Source organism: Hypanus sabinus, chromosome X1 (genome assembly GCF_030144855.1).
Source record: "Hypanus sabinus isolate sHypSab1 chromosome X1, sHypSab1.hap1, whole genome shotgun sequence".
NCBI classification, from domain to species: domain Eukaryota; kingdom Metazoa; phylum Chordata; class Chondrichthyes; order Myliobatiformes; family Dasyatidae; genus Hypanus; species Hypanus sabinus.
The window spans coordinates 586,423-608,891 of record NC_082738.1 but is presented as its reverse complement, the minus strand read 5'-3'; the positions used below and the strand labels follow the sequence as shown (position 1 = coordinate 608,891).

Genomic DNA, 22,469 nt, shown 5'->3' with positions numbered 1-22,469 from the left:
AGCTAATCGAATTAAAAGCTCTTTCTCCCGAGGATAATGGAGACGGACAATCACAGCTCGTGGCTTGTCTCTCGCAGCCGAAAATCTCGAAACTCTGGGCACGATCAATAGTAGGTTTAGCCCGTAAAGTGTCCTCGCCAAAAATTTCCCACAATAAGTTAGAGAAATATTCAGTTAAGTCACCAGACTCAACATTTTCGGGAAATCCGATAATACGCAAGTACTGTCTGCGAGATCGGTGATTTTAAACTTATTCTGCTCCACTATTTTAGCAGTCGACCGTACCTTCTCCTCCAATGTTTCGATTGTACGTATTTTTTCACAAATTAACTTGTCAAGAGTCGCAAACTTTTCTTCATGCCGTTCAATATCTGCTGCCTGCGATTGAAGCTTGGTATCAAACGATCTAACGACTTCTTCAAGCTCAGACATTTTCGCAGTAAGTTTATTTTCCAGACTTGCAAGTTTAGTGTCCAGAAGACTAGAGATTGCATCGAGAGATAGAGGGTCTTTAGACAATTTCTTAGATACAGACATTTTAAGTTTGAAAAAATTAAATCAAGTATTATTTTAAAAAAGAAGTAAATCGTAAATATCAACCCATGTAATTAAGTACGAAAAGATTTGATTAAAGGGTGATTATAAAAATGAAGAGTGCCTAAAAGGCAGATGTCTACGTCGCCATCTTGAAACTCCGCCACATTGACCTTTGTTGAGGTGCAGCGTATTACTCCACATTTGCGCTTTACTCTTTGTTCGGCTCGACCTATTTGTGTGAACATGCGTTCAGCGTCATGAACATCAACAAAGCCAGCCACAGATCCAAGTTAACTGACCAACACCTCAGATCCATCCTGAGAATCGCCACAACAAAACTAAATCCAGACTTTGATGTGCTGGCTAAAAAGGGAGACCAACAACACTGTTCCCACTGAAATTAAAAATAAGTTTCTTCGTTGTGTTATGTAAAAAATGCATTTGAAAATATTTTTTTCAATGAGCCTTACATGTTACATGTCATTTCTGTTGAGATGTACATGAGTAGTGCGCAGGTGCACGTACGTTCGCAAAATAAAAAATGCGCTCCAGATCAAATAACGCGCTCCGCATACTGGCGCGCTGTCATTGTTCTGTCTTTGTGCTGGTCGTTGTTGAGGTTTGGCACAGGGGACAATTGAATAAGAAGGAGCAGGACAAGTAGACCTGCATCTCCTACCGTTTTTGAAATAAAGACAGTCAGGAGGAGAGTGATAATGATAATATCTTGAAGGATAACAGAATTTTCAGTGCTTTAAAATAATAACTGTTACTATTAAAAAAGCTGTATTTATTCATTTAATTTTCAGTGTTTTAAAAGTCATTTCAATAAATAGCTAAATACCATGGGACTTCAAAGACAGATATTTTATTGTAATGCATTTGCTCATTTTCAATTGAAATTAAAGCACATGTTTTCTACATATCCCATGATATTTTATTTTCCATTATGAGGTGTATTACCAAAACACTCCATCCATCTGCTCCTGGTCCGGCCCCCCTGTCAAATTTTAGAACCCTTTGTGGCCCACAAGTCAAAAAGTTTGCCCACCCCTGGTCTAGGCCTTTCAACATTTCAATGAGATCTCCCCTCAGCCTTCTAAATTCCAGCGAGTACAGACCCAGAGCCATCAAACATTCCTCGTATGATAACCCTTTCATTCTCGGAATCATCCTTGGTGAACCTCCTCTGAACCATCTCTGAGGTTCCAGAGGATTGGAGGGTTGCAGATGTTGTTCCATTAATCAGGAAAGGGAGCAGAGATAGCCCACGTAATTATACACCAGTGAGTCTTACTTCAGTGGTTGGTAAGTTGATGGAAAACATTCTGAGAGGCAGGATTTATGAACATTTGGAGAGGCATAATATGATTAGCATGGCTTTGTCAAAGGCAGGTTCTGCCTTATGAGCCTGACTGAATTTTTTGAGGATGTGACTAAACACATTGATGAAGGTAGAGCAGTAGATGTAGTGCACATGGATTTCAGCAAGGCATTTGATAAGGCACCCCATGCAAGGCTTATTGAGAAAGTAAGGAGGCATGGGATCCAAGGGGACATTGCTTTGTGGATCCAGAACTGGCTGGTCCACAGAAGGCAGAGTGGTTGTAGATGGGTCACATTCTGCATGGAGGTCGGTGACCAGTGGTGTGCCTCAGGGATCTGTTCTGGGACCCTTACTTTTCATAATTTTTGTAAATGACCTGGATGAGAAAGTGGAAGGATGGATTAGTGACTTTGCTGATGACACAAAGGTTGGAGGTGTTGTGGATAGTGTGGAGGGCTGTCAGAGGTTACAACGGGACATTAATAGGATGCAAAACTGGGCTGAGAAGTGACAGATGGAGTTCAACCCAAATAAGTGTGAGGTGGTTCATTTTGGTAGGTCAAGTATGATGGCAGAGTATAGCATTAATGGCAAGACTCTTGACAGTGTGGAGGAGCAGAGGGATCTTGAGGTCCAAGTCCATAGGACACTCAAAGCTGCTACACAGGTTGACCCTGTTATTAAGAAGGTATACGGTGCATTGGCCTTCATCAACCATGGGATTGAGTTTAAGAGCCGAGAGATAATGTTGCAGCTATCTGGGACCCTGGTCAGACCCCACTTGGAGTACTGTGCTCAATTCTGGTCACCTCACTACAGGAAGGATGTGGAAACCATAGAAAGTGTGCAGAGCAGATTTACAGGGATGTTGCCTGGATTGGGGAGCATGCCTTATGAGAATAGGTTGAGTAAACTCGGCCTTTTCTCCTTGGAGCAATGGAGGATGAGAGGTGACCTGATAGAGGTGTACAGGATAATGAGAGGCATTGATCATGTGGATCGTCAGAGGCTTTTCCCCAGGGCTGAAATGGCTAGCCCGAGAGGGCATAGTTTTAAGGTGCTTGGAAGCAGGTACAGAGGAGATGTCAGGGGTATGTTTTTTTTACACAGAGAGTGGTGAGTGTGCGTAATGGGCTGCCGGCGGCGGTGGTGGAGGCAGAAATGATAAGGTCTTTTAAGAGACTCCTGGATGGCTACATGGAGCTTAGAAAAATAGAGGGTTGTGGGTAAAGCCTAGATTGTTCTAAGGTAAGGACATGTTCAGCACAGCTTTGTGGGCTAAAGGGCTTGTATTGTGCTGTAGGTTTTTTTATGTTTCTATGTTTGAAACAATTGAGCTATATAATTCTTAATTTGACTATATGGTTAGTAAAGAAAACAAAAAAAGGGCCCACCACAAAGCACATCTTTCCCTCCCCCCACTTTCTGTTTTCCACAGGGATCGCTCCCTATGCGGCCCCCTTGTTCATTCATCCCTCCCACTGATCTCCCTCCTGACTCTTCTCCTTGCAAGCGGAACAAATGCTACACCTGCCCCTACACCTCTTCCCTCACTATCATTCAGAGCCCTAAACAGTCCTTCCAGATGAAGCGACACTTCACCTGTGAGTCTGCTGAAGTCATATACTGTGTTCGGTGCTCCCAGTATGGCCTTCTGCATATCAGTGAGATCCGATGTAGATTGGGAGACTGCTTCACCGAGCACTACGCGCCGTCTGCCCGAAAAAGCAGGATCTCTCAGTGGCCCACCATTTTAATTCCACTTCCCATTCACATTCCAATATGTCAATCCTCTCCTCCAGTGTTGTGATGAGATTGGAGGAACAACACCTTATATTCCATCTAGGTAGCCTCCAAGTTGATGGCATGAACATCAAATTCATGAACTTCCGGTAATTCCCCTCCTCCCTCACCATTCCTCATCCCTTTTCCCCTCTCTCACCTTATCTCCTTGCCTATCCATCGCCTCCCTCTGGTCCTCCTCTCCCCTTTACTTTCTTCCATGGCCTTCTGTCCTCTCCTTCTCCCCCTTCTCCAGCCCTGCATCTCTTTCACCGATCAACTTCCCAGCTCTTTACTTCATCTTCCCCCCACCCCTCCAGCTTTCACCTATCACCTTGTGTTTCACTCCCCCCTCCCCACCTTTCAAATCTTTTTTTTCTCTCCAACCTTGTGAAGGGCTTCGGCTTGAAACATCGTTTGTACTCTTTTCCATAGATGCTGCCTGGCTTGCTGAGATCCCCCAGTATTTTGTCTGTATCGCTTGGATTTCCAGCATCTGCAGATTTTCTCTTGTTTGAAAATGAGGAGGAACTCCTTTAGCAAAGGGATAGTGAATCTGTGGAATTCTTTGGGCATATTTAAAGTGAACCTTGATAAGTTATTGATTAATAAGGGAGTCAAAGGTTATGGGAGAAGGCAAGAGAATGGAGTTGAAGGGGTAAATAAATCAGCCAATGGAATGGCAGAGCAAACTTGATGGGCCAAATGGCATAATTCTGCTCTTCTGTCTTATGGTTTTACAGTCTTAAAGTTGTTACTTCAGATCTCTTGTTCTTCTCCACCAATATTGGAGGTTCATTTTAAATTTGATTAGCAAGCACAATGCGGAAAATCCTGCAAAAGGTAGTGGATTCATCCCAGTACATCACGGGTAAAGCCCTCCCAACCATTGAGCACATCTACATGAAACGTGGCTGTAGAAAAACAGCATCCATCATCAAAGATCCTCACCACCCAGGCCATGCTCTTTTCTCACTGCTGCCATCAGGTAGAAGGTTCAAGTGCCTCAGGACTCGCACCACCAAGTTCAAGAACAGTTACTACCCCTCAACCATCTTGAACAAATGGGGGATAATACACTCATTTAAGGACTGTGTTATATTGATGGATATTATATGATTATTTTATGCTCATTATTTATTGCTATTTATTTATATCTGCATTTGCACAGCTTGTTCACAGTTAACAGTTTACAATTACTATTGTATAGAATTGCTCAGTATGCCTGCAGAAAAAGAATCTCAGGCTTGTATGTGGTGACATGTATGTACTCTGATAATAAATTTTCCTTTGAACTTTTGAACTTTGAACACACATCATTTAGCAAACTTGTGAATGAAGTTGATTGGTGGATCTTATAATAGTAATTGTTCTAATAATCAAGGTAATTATGGCGGAACATACGATAGAGTGAATGCAGTGGTTTGTTTGATGTTGATGGAAGTTTTGAATGCTATTTTCTTATTGGATAAAAGTAAAGTGGTGACCATGTCAAATGCACCCTTGACGCAGAACACAATTGCTTCTTGTTGTTGAAAGAGAGGATAAAAACGCAAAGCAACACAGGGGAGAGAGAAAGAGAGAGAGAGAGAGAGAACAGACTGAAAATTCTTTCTAAGGTAAGGATACTTCAATATTAAGCATATGGGAAATGATATGGATATATTCTGAGAAATGCCTTAGTTTTAAAATAATTCTTGATTGAATAGCAACCATTAGTAACCAAGTTACACAGAATCAACTATATACTTCTAGTTATTTTTTGCAGTCTTGATAGTGACACTATTATCATTTAAAAGTATAATGATTATTTTAGGAATACTTGTGAAAGTGAAGATTTTTTACCATCTCTTTTCTGAGACGTTCATACTTAAAATGAATTAGTTCATGGGGTTACTTAAGTGTCTAGTAATCAATACAAGGAATTCTTTAAATAATTTTCAAAAAGCATAAAATCCATGTTCCGAAGATTTGCAATGAAATATACTTGAAAAAGGAATTGGAATATAAGAAAGGTTTCACAATTGATTTTTCCATGGGATTTTGAATCTAGACAAATAATTTATTTACAGCAGCCTGAATATATTTGTCTATTCAATCCTAATTGAATTCTGTATCTCATTTTATAATATGGTTAAACCAAGTAAATACATTGCTTATGGAAGCTCAGTATAAAAGTTTCTGAGATGGAATTTCTATTGTATTCTCCGATCCAAGCAGAGACAATAGCAGGGCTGTGTATGCTTACAGAGTTTTCACAAACTGCAATTCTTTACCATGTGTCAAGCATGCAATTCATAATCTTTTGAATTTCATATTATTTTTCAGAAAATAGAAAAAGAGCTAGGGGAATAGATTAGATAGTTCTTTCAATGATAGCTCATTTGACAGATACCCCATGCAAGGCTTATTGAGAACGTAAGGAAGCATGGGATCCAAGGGGACATTGCTTTGTGGATCCAGAACTGGCTTGCCCACAGAAGGCAAAGAGTGGTTGTAGACAGGTCATATTTTGCACTGAGGCTGGTGACCAGTGGTGTGCCTCAGGGATCTGTTCTGGGACCCCTTCTCTTCATGATTTTTATAAATGACCTGGATGAGGAAGTGGAGGGATGGGTTAGTAAATTTGCTGATAACACAAATTTGTGGATAGTGTGGGGGGCTGTCAGAGGTTACAGTGGGCATTGATAGGATGCAAAATACAATTGCTTCTTGTTGTTGAAAGAGAGGATAAAAATGCAAAGCAACACAGACAGGGAGAGAGAGAGAGAGAGAGAGAGAAAGAAAGAAAGAGAGAGAGAGAGAGAGTGAGAGTGAGAGTGTATTGTGGAGTACTGTGCTCAGTTCTGGTCGCCTCACTACAGGAAGGATGTGGAAACCAAAGAAAGGGTGCAGAGGAGATTTACAAGGATGTTGCCTAGATTGGGGAGCATGTCTTAAGAGAATAGGTTGAGTGAACTCGGCCTTTTCTCCTTGGAGCGACAGAGGATGAGAGGTGACCTGATAGAAGTGTATAAGATGATGAGAGGCATTGATCGTGTGTAGTCAGAGGCTTTTTCCCAGGGCTGAAATGGCTAACACGAGAGGGCACAGTTTTAAGGTGCTTGGAAGTAGGTACAGAGGAGATGTCAGAGATAACTCTTACTTTTTTTTAAAACTCAGAGTGATGAGTGCGTGGAACGGGCTGCCAGTGATGGTGGTGGAGGCGGATACAATTGGGTCTTTTAAGCAACTCCTGGATAGGCACATGGAGCCTAGAAAAATAGAAGGCTTTAGGTAACCTTAGGTAATTTCTAAGTACATGCTTTTCACAGCATTGTGCTGTAGGGTTTCTATGTTTCTATGACGTAGGGTTGTTAGGAGTGGAATCATTGTGGATAAAGCTAAGGAACTGCAAGGGTAAGAAGACCCTGTTGGCAATTATGCTGTATACAGACCCCCAAACAGTAGTAAGGATGTGGTCTACAAATTACAATTGGAGATCAAAAATGCATGTCAAAAGAGCAATAGTCATGGGAGATTTCAATATGCAGCTAGATTGGGGAAAATCAGGTTGGCCCTAGATCCCAAGAGGTGGAATTTCTCGTATGCCTACAAGATGGCTTTTTAGAGCAGCTCGTGGTTGAGCCCACAAGGGGATCAGATATTCTGGATTTGGTGTTCTGCAAGGAACCGAAAATGATTAGCGAGGTAATACAAGAACCCTCAGGGACAAGAGATCATAAGATGATCGAATTCACCCTGAAATTTGAGCAGGAGGAGCTAAAATGAGATGTATCAGTATTACAGTGGAGTAAAGGGAATTACAGAGGCATGAGTGAGGAGTTGGCCAGAATTGATTGGAAAAGAACACTGGCAGGGATGATGGCAGAGCAGCCTTGGCTAGAATTTCTGGAAGCAATGTGGACAGCACAGGATATATACATATATATATGTATATATATACATATATATATTTATCCCAAAGAGGAAGAAGTATTCCAAAGGCACGACGACACAACATGGCTAAGAAGAGAAGTCAAAGTCAACATAAAAGCCAAAGAGAGGGCACATAATAGAGCAAAAATTAGTGGGAAGTTAGAAGATGAAGCTTTTAAAACCCAACAGAAGCCAACTTAAAAAGTCATTAAGAAAAAGATGAAATACAAAAGTAATCCAGCCAATAATATGAAAGAGGATACCAAAAGTTTCTTCAGATACATCATGTATAAAAGAGGTGAAAGTGGATATTGGACCACTGGCAAAACGATGCTGGAGAGGCAGTAATGGGGGACTAGGAAACAGCAAAAGAACTGAATAAGTACATTGCATCAGTCTTTACTGTGGAAGACACGAGCAGTATGGAGGAAGTTCCAGAGTATGTGAAATTGTCATCACTAGGGAGAAGATTCTTGGGAAACTAGGTCTGAAGGTAGATAAGTCACCTGCACCAGATGGTGTACACCCCAGAGTTCTGAAGGAGATAGCTGAAGAGATTGAGGAGGCATTAGTAATGATCCTTCAAGAATCACTAGTTTCTCAAATGGCTCCGGAAGACTGGAAAATTGCAAATGTTACTCACTCTTCAAGAAGGGAGAGAGGCAGAAGAAAGGAAACTATAGGTCAGTTAGTCTGACCTCAGTGTTTGGGAGGATGTTGGAGTCGATTGTCAAGGATGTGGTTTCAGGGTACTTGGAGGCACATGATAAAAATAGGTTGTCGTCAACATGGTTTCCTCAAAGGAAATTCTTGCTTGACAAAACTATTGGAATTCTTTAAAGAATTAACAAGCAGGATAAACAAAGGAGAATTGGATAATGTGTATTTTGATTTTCAGAAGGCCTTTAACAAGGTGCCACACATGAGGCTGCTTAACAAGCTAAAAGTCCGTGGTATTACAGGAAAGATACAAGATAAAGGAAAGATAAAGAATTACATGGATAAAGCATTGGCTGATTGGCAGGAGGAAAAGAGTGGGAATAAAAGGAGCCTTTTCTGGTTGGATGCTGGTGAGTGGTGTTCCACAAGAATCTGTGTTGAGACCATTTTTTTAAAAAGTTATGTCCCAATGACTTGGATAACGTGCAGACGACACAAAGATAGGTGGAGGGTCAGGTAGCTTTAAGGAAGTAGGGAGGCTCCAGAAGGATTTAGACACATTAGAAGAATAGGCAAAGAAGTGGCAGATGAAATAGTGTCGGAAATTGTATGGCCATGCACTTTGCTGAAGAAATAAAAAGGCAACTATTTCTAAATGGAGAAAAAAATTCAGTAATCTGCAGCGCAAAGCGACTTGGGAAGGCTTGTGCAGGATTCCCTGAAGGTTAACTTGCAGGTTGAGCCTGTGTGAGGAAGGCAAATTTAATGTTAACATTCATTTCAAGAGGACTTGAATATAAAAGCAAGGATGTAATGTTGAGGTTTTATAAAGCACTGGCAAAGTCTCACTTGGAGTATTGTGAACAGTTTTAGGCTTCTTATCTTAGAAAGAACGTGCTGACACTGGAGAGGGTTCAAAGGATGTTAATGAAAATGATTCCAGGATTGAATGGCTTGTCATATGAAAAGCATTTGATGGCTCTGGGCCTGTACTCACTAGAATTCAGTAGAATGAGTCATGATTGTGTACTTCAGGAAGGGTAAGACAAAGGAACACATACCAATTGTCGTAGAGGGATCAGAAGTGGAGAGAGTGAGCAGCTTCAAGTTCCTGGGTGTCAAGATCTCTGAGGATCTAACCTGGTCCCAACATATCGATGCAGTTATAAAGAAGGCAAGACAGCGGCTATACTTTATTAGGAGCTTGAAGAGATTTGGCATGTCAACAAAAGCACTCAAAAACTTCTATAGTTGTATCGTGGAGAGCATTCTGACAGGCTACATCACTATCTGGTATGGAGGGGTTACTGCACAGGACTGAAAGAAGCTGCAGAAGGTTGTAAATCTGGTCAGCTCCATCTTGGGCACTAGCCTACAAAGTACCCAGGATATCTTCAAGGAGCAGTGTCTCAGAAAGGCAGCGTCTGTTATTAAGGACCTCCAGCACCCAGGACATGCCCTTTTCTCACTGTTACCATCAGGAAGGAAGTACAGAAGCCTGAAGGCATACACTCAGTGATTCAGGAACAGCTTCATCCCCTCTGCCATCCAATTCCTAAATGGACATTGAAGCTTTGGACGCTACCTCACTTTTTTTTTAATATATAGTATTTCTATTTCTTGCACATTTTTAAAAATGCAAGTAATTGATTTACTTGTTTATTTATTATGGTTTTTTTTCTCTCTCTGCTAGATTATGTATTGCATTGAACTGCTGCTGCTAAGTTAACAAATTTCACATTACATGTCGGCGATAATAAACCTGATTCTGATTTCATTGAAACCATTGAATGGTGAAGCACCTTGATAGAGTTGGATGTGGAGAGGATGTTTCCCACGGTGGGAGAATCTAAAGCCAGAGGACACAGCCTCAGAATAGAGGGGTGTCCTTTTAGAATGGAGATAAGGAGGAATTTTCTTTAGTGAGACAGTGGTGAATCTGAGGAATTCATTGCCACAAGCAGCTGCGGAGGCCAGGTCCTTATGTATATTTAAGGCAGAGGTTGATAGATTCTTGATTGGTCAGGGAATGAAAGGATACGGGGAGAAGGTAGGAGATTGGAGCCCAGAAGAAAAAATAGATCAGCCATGATGAAATCGCAGAGTAGAATCGATAGGCCAAATGGCCTAATTCTGCTCCTACATCTTATGGTAATTTAACACGTGTCAGTTCAGGTTTCATTCTGTTGGCGCACAATTTGCTTATTCGGCCCTTCTTAAAGGTGTAACGTTTGGACCTGAAACATTAACTCTGATGTTCCCTCCACAGATTCTGTCTGATCGGCCGATGCTTCCAATATTTTGTTTTTGTAGCTGGAGTACAAGCACTTTTCTCAGAAACTAACGTAAAAATACAGGCTATGTTGGCACATGGAAAAGAGGAGAAAAACTGTTATAGATCAAACTTGGTTTGAAAGCTTCATAATGGAAGGTTACTGAGTTTATTGTTAATCAGATAGTAAATGAACAAGCAGCATCGGCACACATCGAATTAGAGCAAATGTTTTAAATCATAATTATGTCACAAACAAATTTTGAAAGTGAGCCATGCAGTAAAATAACAAACTATATAGAGAAGAGAAACAGACTAAGACTATCATGGTTCGGTGCCCCACTCACCATCAAAGTAGATAAAATGCCTTGAAGAGCCTCAGACTGTTCTTCTTCGCTTTCTCCCTCCCGCAGGATGCCGTTAATGTACGAGCCGTAGACATCACCATCTATATCCATCTCTTCTAGCCGCCTCCTGAGCCACACGGAAAACCCCGCTACGCTCCCACTGGCCGCGGCCATGCTGCACGGCAATGGGTCCTTCCGCCACCCTGTGACTGCTCGCCGAGGCGCCTGCGTGGCACCTGCGCAATAGAGATTCCCTCTTCCACACAATCGGCGAATTGGCACTAAAGTGGAAAGAAGTTTGAAATTCCGGTCCGAACTCAGAAGCAGGTGGCTGGCTGAAGGAAGGTACGTGATATTTTGAGAGGAACTGACCGTGACTCGGGGAGGATTTTGTCTGTCGGTACGGGAGAACGGATCGCCCGGTAATCCTAGTTTGGGTGGTGGTGAGGGTTGAAATGGCTGGCGGGCAGTCACCCACCCATTCTCAAAAAGAAACAAAGCACTCCTTCCATTTATGTAGCTTCAAGACGCTTCATATACAATTGGAACCTTAAAAGAAAGCTATTGGAAATCTTTTTAAAAATTCGTGAAGTGTTGGAAAGTTTCAACAAGTCAGGCAGCATCAGAATCAGGTTTATTATCACCGGCATATGACGTGAAATTTGTTAATTTAGCAGCAGCAGTTCAATGCAATACATAATCAAGCAGAGAGAAAATAATGATAAATAAAACAGAATAAATAAGTAAATCAATTACGTGTATTGAATATATTATTTTAAAATGTGCAAAAACAGAAATACTGTATATTAAAAAATGTGAGGTAGTGCCCAAAGCTTCAAAGTCCATTTAGGAATCGGATGGCAGAGGGGAAGAAGCTGTTCCTGAATCGCTGTGTGTGTGCCTTCAGGCTTCTGTATCTCCTACCTGATGGTAACAGTGAGAAAAGGGCATGCCCTTTGTGCTGGAGGTCTTTAATAATAGACACTGCCTTTCTGCGACACCGCTTCCTGAAGATGTCCTGGGTACTTTGTTGGCTAGTACCCAAGATGGAGCTGACTAGATTTACAACCTTCTGCAACTTCTTTCAGTCCTGTGCAGTAGCCCCTCCATACCAGACAGTTGATGCAGCCTGTCAGAATGCTCTCCATGGTACATCTATAGAAATTTTTGAGTTTGTTTGTTGACATGACAAATCTCTTCAAATTCCTAATAAAGTATGGCCGCTGTCTTGCCCTCTTTACAACTACATCGATATGTTGTGACCAGGTTAGATCCTCAGAGATCTTGACACCCAGGAACTTGAAGCTGCTCATTCTCTCCACTTCTGATCCCTCTGAGGATTGGTATGTGTTCCTTCGTCTTACCCTTCCTGAAATCCACAATCAGCTCTTTCGTCTTACTGACGTTGAGTGCCAGGTTGTTGTTGTGACACCACTCCACTAGTTGGCATGTCTCACTCCTGTACATCCTCTACCAACAATGGTTATATCGTCAGCAAATTTGTAGATGGTATTTGAGCTATGCCTAGCCACACAGTCATGGGTATAGAGAGAGTAGAGCAGTGGGCTAAGCACACACCCCTGAGGTGCACCAGTGTTGATCGTCAATGAGGAGGAGATGTTATCACCAATCCGCACAGATGGTGGTCTTCCAGTTAGGAAGTCAAGGATCCAATTACAGAGGGAGGTACAGAGGCCCAGGTTCTGCAACTCCTCATTCAGGATTGTGGGAATGATGGTATTAAATGCTGAGCTATAGTCGATGTACAGCATCCTGACATTGGTGTTTGTGTTGTCCAGGTGGTCTAAAGCCGTGTGAAGAGCCATTGAGATTGCATCTGCCATTGATCTATTGTGACAATAGGCAAATTGCAATGGGTCCAGGTCCTTGTTGAGGCAGGAGTTCAGTCTAGTCATGACCAACCTCTCAAAGCATTTCATCACTGTAGATGTGAGTGTTACCAGGTGATAGTCATTAAGCAGCTCAGTTTATTCTTCTTTGGCACTGGTGTAATTGTTGCCTTTTTGAAGCAAGTGGGAACTTATGCCAGTAGTAGTGAGAGGTTAAAAATGTCCTTGAATACTCCCGCTAGTTTGCTGGCACAGGTTTTCAGAGCCTTATCAGGTACTCCATCGGGACTTTCTGCCTTACCAGGTTTCACTCTCTTTAAAGACAGTCTAACATCAGCCTCTGAGACGGAGATCACAGGGTCATCAGGTGCAGCAGGGATCTGCCCAGCTGGAGTTGTGTTCTCCCTTTCAAAGCATGCATAGAAGGCGTTGAGTTCATCTGGTAGTGAAGCATCACTCCCATTCATATGATTGGGTTTTGCTTGTCAGAAGTAATGTCTTGCAGTCCCTGCCAGAGTTGCCGTGCATCTGATATCGCCTCCAACCTCATTCGAAATTGTCTCTTCACCCTTGAAATAGCCCTCCACAAATCATACCTGGTTTTCTGGTACAGGCCTGGGTTGCCAGACTTGAATGGCACAGACCTAACCTTCAGCAGACTACGTACCTCCTGGTTCATCCATGGCTTTTGGTTTGGGAATGAACAGGAAGTCATTGTAGGGACACACTCATCCACACAGGTTTTAGTGAAGTCAATAACAACTGCAGCATACTCATCCAGATTCAAAGATGAGTCTCTGAATACTGTCCAGTCCACCAATTCAAAGCAGTCCTGTAGGCGCTCCTGTGCTTCCATTGTCCATACCTTCTTGGTCCTCACTGCTGGTGCTGCAGTCTTCAGTCTCTGCCTGTACTCAGGGAGTAGAAGTACAGCCAGGTGATCAGACTTCCCGAAGTGAGGACGTGGACCAGCGCGGTAGGCATTCTTGATGGTGTTGTAACAATGGTCCAGTGTGTTGCTTCCTCTGTTATTGCAAGTGATCTGTTGATGGTAGTTGCTCAGTGACATATGTCATGAAATTTGTTAACTTAGCGGCAACATTACAATGCAATACATGATAATGTAGAAAATAAATAACTAAATAATTAGACTATCATCTAAAGTAGTTAAATTAAAAGTAGTGCAAACGCAGAAATAATAAAAAAAATGAGAGGGAGAAACAAAATACTGCAATTGGAGAGGGAGAAGCATAACTCACATGTATCAGTATTGCAGTGGAATAAAGGGAATTCCAGAGGCATGAGAGAGGAACTTGTCCAGGTGGATTGGAGGAGGATACTGGCAGGGATGACAGCAGAGCAGAGATGGCTGAAGTTTCTGGCAATTGTTCACAAGGCACAGGATAGAGGAAGAAGTTCTCAAATGTCAGGGGTAGGCAACCGTGGCTGATAAAGGAAGTTAAGGACTGCATAAAAGCCAAGGAAAGAGCATATAAGGTAGCAAAAGTGAGCAGGAAGTTGGGCGATTGAGAAGCTTTTAAAATCCAATAAAAGACAACTAAAAAAGCTATAAAAAGGGAAAAGATGAAATATCAGTGCAAACTAGCCTGTAATATAAAGCAAGCTATAAAAAAAGTTGTTTTTCAGTTATATAAAGAGTCAGAGCTGATACTGGATCACTGGAAAATGATGCTGGTGAGGTAGTAATAGGGGACAAAGAAATGGCAGATGAACCTGATGGTACTTTATATCAGTCGTCACTGTGGAAGACACTAGCCGTGTGCCAGATGTCTGTGAGTGTCAGGGAGCAGGAGTGAGTGCAATTGCTATTACAAAGAAAAATGTGCTAGGCAAACTGAAAGGTCTTAAGGTGGGTAAGTCACCTGGACCAGATGATGGACTACATCCAAGAGTCCAGGGAGAGGTTGCTGAAGAGATAACGGATGAATTGGTCATGATCTTTCAATTATTACCTGATTCTGGCATGGTCCTGGAGGAGTGGAAGATTACAAATGTTACTCCACTTTTAAGAAGGGATGAAGGCAAAAGGAAGGAAATTATAGGCCAGTTAAGCCTAACCTCAGTGGTTGGGAAAGTGTTGGAGTCTATTATTCAGAATGAGGATTCAAGGTACTTGGAAACGAATGATAAAATAAGTCAAAGTCAGGATGGTTTCTGTGAGGGGAAATCTTGCCTGATGAATCTGTTAGAGTTCTTCAAGGAAGTAACAAGCAGGGTGGACAAGGGAGAATCAGTGGATGACATTTACTTGGATTTTCAGAAGTTATTTGATAAGTTGTCACACATGAGGCTGCTTAACAAGATAAAATCCTTTGGCGTTACAGGAAAGATACTGGCATACATATCTGAATGGCTGACAGGCGGGAGGCAGCGAGAGGGATCAAAAGAAGCTTTTTCTGGTTGGCTGCCAGAGACTAGTGGTGTTCCTCAGGTGTCAGTATTGGGACCACTAATTTTCACATTGTTTGACAATGATTGATGGCTTTGTGGCAAAGTTTGTGGATAATAGGAAGACAGGTGGAGGGGTAGGAGTTCTGCGGAAGCAATGTGATTGCAGCAGGACTTAGAGAAATTGGAAGAATGACAAAATGGTGGCAGATGGAATACAGTTTTGGGAAATCTATGATATTGTATTCTGATAAAAGGAACAATAGTGCAGACTATTATCTAAATGGGGTGAAGGTTCAAACATCAGAGGCACAGAGGAACTTAGGAGTCCTCGTGCAAGACTCCCAGAAGGTTAATTTACAGGTTGTGTCTTTGGTAAAGGCGGTAAATGCAATGTTGGCATTTATTTCAAAGGGAACAGAATATAAAAGCAAGGAGATAATTCTGAGGCTTTATAAGACACTAGTCAGGCCACACTTCGAGAATTGTCAACTGTTTTGGGCCCCTTATCTCAGAAAGGATGTGCTGTCATTGGAGAGAGTCCAGAGAAAGTTCACAAGGATGATTCTGGGAATGAAGAGGTTAACATATGAGGAGTGTTTGGCAGCTTTGGACCTGTACTCACTGGAATTTAGAAGAACACAGGGGGATCTCATTGAAACCTACCAAATGTTGAAAGGACTAGATAGGATGGATGTGGATAGAATGATTTCTAGGGTGAGGGTATCCAGGACTAGAGGGCACAGCCTCAAAATTGAGGGGTGACCCTTTAGAACAGAGGAAAGGAGGAGTTTTTTTTTAGCCTGAGAAGGTTGAGTGGGATCCAAGATCAGCCATGATGGAATGACGGAGCAGACTCGATGGGCTGAATCGTCTAATTCTGCTCCTATGTCTTATGGTCCCTCCATCAGACAAAAGTAAAAGGCCTGCAGCAACTTATGTTATCGCTGTCCAACAGAGTCATGTGATCGCAAGTAAAATGACCAAGGCAATCTTCCACAGTTCTACTGCACCAAATTCAATGCCTCCAATGCATGGTCTACAGCCAGGTCAGCTACTCTGAACTCTGCTGGGTGAGAAGCTGACAGTGATGCAGGTGGATGCTTCCCTGGTGTCGTGGATTATTGATTACCTGACTGGCAGACCACAGTACATGCGTTTGCAACACTGTGTGTCAGACAGAGTGGTCAGCAGCACTGGGGCTCCACAGGGGACTGTCCTGTCTCCCTTTCTCTTCACCATCTACACCTCAGACTTCAACTACTGCACAGAGTCTTGCCATCTTCAGAAGATTTCTGATGTCTCTGCCATAGATGGATGCATCAGCAAGGGAGACGAGGCTGAGTACAGGGCTACAGTGGGAAACTTTGTCACATGGTGTGAGCAGAATCATCTGCAGCTTAATGTGAAAAAGACTAAGGAGCTGGTGGTGGACCTGAGGAGGGCTAAGGCACCGATGACCCCTGTTTCCATCCAAGGGGTCAGTGTGGACATTGGAAGTCCATAGTGGGGATACTCCCTTCTGCTGCCTGCGTGGGATGACGAGTCTATCAGGACCCTGAGGACTTGTGGGAACTGTGTGGTGGTTTCTTTTGAATTTATAGTCTTTTAACATCTTCGGACTATTTTTACTGTGCCCATGGTCTGTTTTTTTTAACAATTATGGTATTGTCTGCACTGTTGTAACTATATGTTAACGAGAACTGTATGTAACTGTGTGGTTTTGTGTATGTCTTGTAGCTTTAGTTTTTGGTTTGTTGGGTGGTAGAGTTGATCTCCTGACTTGGTGTGCCTGGGTAGTCTTGTTTGTCTGGTGGATTTGGAGCTCCTTTCTGGGGAATGCGCTATGATGGTAGCACAATATTAATACGCAGCAGCCTCTCCGGACTCTTGGATTTGGTGATTGCCAAACGTTATGTGGATTTTCTGGTGTAGTCTCTTTTGTCATGTGTGTTTGTGATATAATTCTGGAGAATGTTGTCTCATTTTTTTAACTGGATTGCTTTTGTGACTTCTAAATGACAATAACCTGGAACTGAACTGAACTTCAAATGCAGTTGTTGTAAATGGTGACCTGATAAGCTATGAGCCCCAGTATATAGTTCAAGAGCCTTATTGAATGTGTTCTTAAGCAGTGATTTTGTTTTGAAATTTAGACTTGTGGGTGAATGTTGATGTCTATAATTGCTCTATTGATATGTGTGTGAATTTGTGTTCCTGAAATTTTAAGCAATGATGATTGCAGATGTCCATAAGGCATAGGAGCAGAATTATGCCATTTGGCCACTGAGTCTGCTCTGCCATTCAATCACGGCTGACCTTTTTTCCCCTCCTCAGCCCCATTCTCCAACCTTCTCTCCGTAACCTTTGATGCCATGTCCAATCAAGAACCTATCAAGCTCTGCTTTAAATACACCCAATGACCTGCATGTGGCAACAAATTCCACAAATTCACCTGCCTTTGGCTAGAGAAATTTCTCCGCAACTCAGTTCAGAAAGGCCACTCCTCTATCCTGAGGCTGTGCCCTCTTGTCCTAGACTCTCCCACCATGGGAAATATCCTTTCCATATCTACTCTGTCTAGGCCTTTCAACATTTGAGAGGTTTCAATGTGATGCCCTCCCCTCATCCTTTGAAATTCCAGCGAGTTCAGACCCAAAGCCATTAAACCTTCCTCATACGATAACCCTTTCATTCCTGGAATCATCCTTGTGAACCTCCTCTGAACTGCCTCCAATGCCAGCATATCTTTTAGATGAGTGGCCCAAAACTGTTCACAATACTCAAGGTGAGGCCTCACCAGTGCCTTATAAAGCCTCAGCACCACATCCCTGCTCTTATATTCTAGACCTCTTGAAATGAATGCTAACATGGCATTTGCCTTCCTCACCATTGACTCTGCCTGCAAGTTAACCTTTAGGCTTTTCTGCACAAAGACTCCCAAGACCCTTTGCATCTCAGATTTTTGGATTTTCTCACTGTTTAGAAAATAATCTGCAGATTTATTTCTACTACCAAAGTGCATGACCATGCTTTTTCCAACATTGTATTTCATTTGCCACTTTCTTGCCCATTCTCCTAATCTGTCTGAGTCCTTATGCATCCTACCTGTTTCCTCAATACTACCTACCCCTCCACCAATCTTCCTATCATCTGAAAACTTGGCAACAAAGTCATCTATTCTATCACCCAAATCATTGATATACAGCACAAAAAGAAGAGGCCCCAAAACCGACCTCTGCGGTGCTCCAACTGGATAGACTAGTGTTCAGGTTACCGCTGTATTTTAATCATATACTGTAATTAAGTTTGAAATGCTTGTAAACCTCTGACACTGAGAAGAATTTTTTTTATTAGTTTTAAATGAGCTCTTCAAGACTTGAAACACAGAAGATGCCACGGAGTTGCTTAATGCAGGAGTATAAAGACAGCACTTTGGAAAACTGTGCAATTTCTGGGAAGGCATTTTACCTAGATCTTCCAGATAATAAGAGTACAAAACATTTGGAGGCCATTGTGCCAAAAATGGGAGGGGTATGTACAATGGTGTATGCATTAACTCAGTTATTGTTTAATTCTGGATTTTTTGAAGCAATAGACAATAGACAATAGGTGCAGAAGTGGACCATTTGGCCCCTCGAGTCTGCACCGCCATTCCAAGATCATGGCTGATCATTCACTATCAATACCCAGTCCCTGCCTTGTCCCCATATCCCTTGATTCCCCTATCCATCAGATATCTATCTAGCTCCTTCTTGAAAGCATCCAAGGAGTTGGCCTCCACCGTCTTCCGAGGCAGTGCATTCCACACCTCCACAACTCTCTGGGAGAAGAAGCTCTTCCTCAACTCTGTTTTAAATAACTGACCTCTTATTCTCAATCCATGCCCTCTGGTACTGGACTCTCCCAACATCTGGAACATATTTCCTGCCTCAATCCTATCAAATCCTTTAATTATCTTAAACGTTTCAATCAGATCCCCTCTCAATCTCCTCAATTCCAGCGTGTACAAGCCCAATCTCTCCAATCTCTCTGCGTAAGACAGCCCTGCCATCCCAGGAATCAACCTAGTGAATCTATGCTGCACTTCCTCAATTGCCAGAATGTCCTTCCTTAAACCTGGAGACCAAAACTGTACACAATATTCCAGGTGTGGTCTCACCAGGGCCCTGTACAAATGCAATGCAAAAGGACATCCTTGCTCTTGTACTCAATTCCCCTTGTAATAAAGGCCAACATTCCATTTGCCCTCTTCACTGCCTGTTGCACTTGCTCATTCACCTTCATTGACTGGTGAACTAGGACTCCTAGGTCTCTTTGCATTTCTCCCTTACCTAACTCTACACCATTCAGACAATACTCTGCCCTCTTGTTCCTGCTTCCAAAGTGGATAACTTCACATTTATTCACATTGAATGACATCTGCCAAGTATCTGCCCACTCACCCAGCCTATCCAAGTCTCCCTGTATTCTCCTAACGTCCTCTTCGCATGTCACACTGCCACCCAGTTTAGTATCGTCAGCAAACTTGCTGATATAGTTTTCAATGCCCTCATCTAAATCGTTGACATAAATCGTAAAGAGCTGTGGTCCCAATACAGAGCCCTGTGGTACCCCACTAGTCACCTCCAGCCAGTCCGAGAAACACCCATTCACTGCTACCCTTTGCTTTCTATCTGCCAACCAGTTTTCTATCCATGTTGAAACCCTGCCCCCAATGCCATGAGCTCTGATTTTACTCACCAATCTCCTATGTGGCACCTTATCGAATGCCTTCTGAAAATCTAGGTACACAACATCCACTGGCTTACCCTCATCTAACATCCTTGTTACACCCTCAAAAAACTCCAACAGATTAGTCAAGCATGATTTGCCCTTGGTAAATCCATGCTGGCTCGGCCTAATCCTATTTCTGCCATCAAGATGTGCCACTATTTCGTCCTTAATAATGGACTCAAGCATCTTCCCCACAACTGACGTTAGGCTAACAGGGCGATAGTTCTCCGTTTTCTCCTTCCCTCCCTTCTTGAAAAGTGGGATAACATTAGCCACTCTCCAATCTTCAGGAACTGATCCTGAATCTAAGGAACATTGGAAAATGATTACCAATGCATCCGCAATTTCCTGAGCCACCTCTTTTAGAACCCTCGGATGCAGACCATCTGGACCCGGGGATTTATTAGCCTTCAGTCCTACCAGTCTACTCATCACAGTTTCTTTCCTAATGTCAATCTGTCTCAATTCCTCTGATATCTTATTACCCTGGCCCATCCATACATCTGGGAGATTGCTTGTGTCTTCCCTGGTGAAGACAGATCTTAAGTACGCATTAAATTCTGTTGCTATTTCCCTGTTTCCCATAACAATTTCTCCCAATTCATTCTTCAAGAGGCCAACATTGTTCTTAACTATCTTCTTTCTCTTCACATAGCTAAAAAAGCTTTTGCTATCCCCTTTTATATTCCTGGCTAGACTGAGCTCATACCTGATTTTTTCTCTCCGTATTGCTTTTTTAGTTAAGATCTGCTGCTCCTTAAAACTTTCCCAATCATCTGTATTCCCACTCATCTTAGCCCTGTCATACTTCTTTTTCTTTAATGCTATACAATCTCTGACTTCCTTTGTCAACCACTGTGGCCCCTTCCCCCTCTTTGAATCCTTCCTTCTCATTGGAATGAACTGCTTTTGCATCTTTTGTATTATCCCCAAGAATATCTGCCACTGCTGATCCACTGTCTTTCCTGCCAGGGCATCCGCCCATTTAACTTTGGCCAGCTCTTCCCTCATGGCTCCGTAGTCTCCTTTATTTAATTGCAACACTGACACCTCTGATCTGCCCTTATCCCTCTCAAATTGTAGATAAAAACATATCATGTTATGATCACTACTTCCTAATGGCTCCTTTACTTCAAGATCACTTATCAATTCCTGTTCATTACACATCACAAGTCCAAAATAGCCTCGTTCCTGGTTGGCTCAAGCACAAGCTGTTCCAAAAATACATCCCTTAGACACTCCACAAACTCCCTATCCTGGGGTCCAGCACCTACCTGATTCTCCCAGTTCACCTGCATGTTGAAATCTCCCATAACGACTGCATTACCTTTAGCACATGCCAATGTTAACTCCCTAATCAACTTGTACCCAATATCCACGCTACTGTTTGGGGGCCTGTACACAACACCCATTAGGGTCTTTTTACCCTTACTGTTCCTCAGCTCAATCCACACAGACTCTACTTCCCCTATTCCCAAGTCACCTCTTGCTAAGGACTGAATCTCATTCCTCACCAACAGGGCCACCCCACCCCCTCTTCCCATATTTCTGTCTCTACGATAGCACGTATACCCTGGTACACTCAATTCTCAGGCCTGATCCCCTTGCAGCCATGTCTCCGTTATCCCAACAATATCGTAGTTCCCCATTTTCATCTGAGCTTCAAGCTCATCTGTCTTATTTCTGACACTACGCGCATTCAAGTATAGAATTCTGAGCCCATTCCTCCTCTCTTTGCTTAAAGCACTGTCTACTGTACCTAACCCAGCTCCTTGAACTTCCATCGGGCTAATTGCACCCTGAATTTTGATGACCTTCTCAAGATCACCCAAACCTTCTACACTTTTAACCCCATGCTCGATCTGACCAACCCTCTGGATCTGGATCCCTGCCCCCTGCACATCTAGTTTAAACCCCCCTGAGCAGCACTGGCAAACACTCCTGGAAGAATGTTAGTACCCCTCCGGTTCAGATGTAGACCGTCCCTTCGAAACAGATCCCAATGTCCCTGGAACAAAGACCAATTATCTAAAAACCTGAACCCTTTCTTCCTGCACCATGCTCTCAGCCTCGTATTAGTGTGCTTAATCATTCTATTCTTCGCCTCACTCGCACGTGACACAGGTAGTAATCCCGAGATTGTCACCCTGGAGGTCCTGCCTTTCAGCTTCCCTCCTAACTCCCTGAACTCTCTAAGCAGGACCCCCTCACTCACCTTACCTACATCATTGGTCCCTACATGGACCACTACATCTGGGTTCATGCCCTCATTCTCAAGAATAGCCTGCACCCGATCTGAGATGTCCCGGACCCTGGCACCAGGGTGGCAACATCCCATCCGAGACTCCCGATCTGCCCCACAAAATCTCCTATCTGCCCCCCTGACTATAGAATCCCCTAAAACTATCGCTCTCTTCTCTTCCCTCCTCCCCTTCCTAGTTGAGGGTTTAACCTCTGTGCCAGAGGCAGGACCACTACAACTCATTCCTGGTAGGTCATCCCCATCAACAGTATCCAGTACGGTATACTTATTGTTAATGGGAATGGCCGCAGGGGTGCTCTGCTCTCTCTGCCTGCTCCCCCTGCCTCTC

The 22,469-nt window shown here is 42.9% G+C and overlaps 2 protein-coding genes and 1 pseudogene across 2 annotated transcripts in view; 1 reads left to right on the top strand and 2 right to left on the bottom strand.

Annotated features, from left to right (window-relative positions):
- Positions 1–11,455, bottom strand: part of ccdc43 (coiled-coil domain containing 43) — a 64,924-nt gene extending 53,469 nt beyond the window's left edge. Inside the window, exons 1-2 of the mRNA XM_059955672.1 lie at positions 11,216–11,455; positions 10,844–11,124 (exon numbers count right to left, since the gene is read on the bottom strand). Coding sequence (XP_059811655.1) covers positions 10,844–11,017 — 174 coding nt within the window. The 5' untranslated portion in view covers positions 11,018–11,124; positions 11,216–11,455. The remainder of the gene's footprint in view (positions 1–10,843; positions 11,125–11,215) is intronic.
- Positions 1–22,469, bottom strand: part of LOC132384523 (uncharacterized) — a 96,461-nt gene that overhangs the window by 22,397 nt on the left and 51,595 nt on the right. The window lies entirely within an intron of this gene.
- Positions 11,068–22,469, top strand: part of LOC132384987 (uncharacterized) — a 67,377-nt pseudogene continuing 55,975 nt past the window's right edge.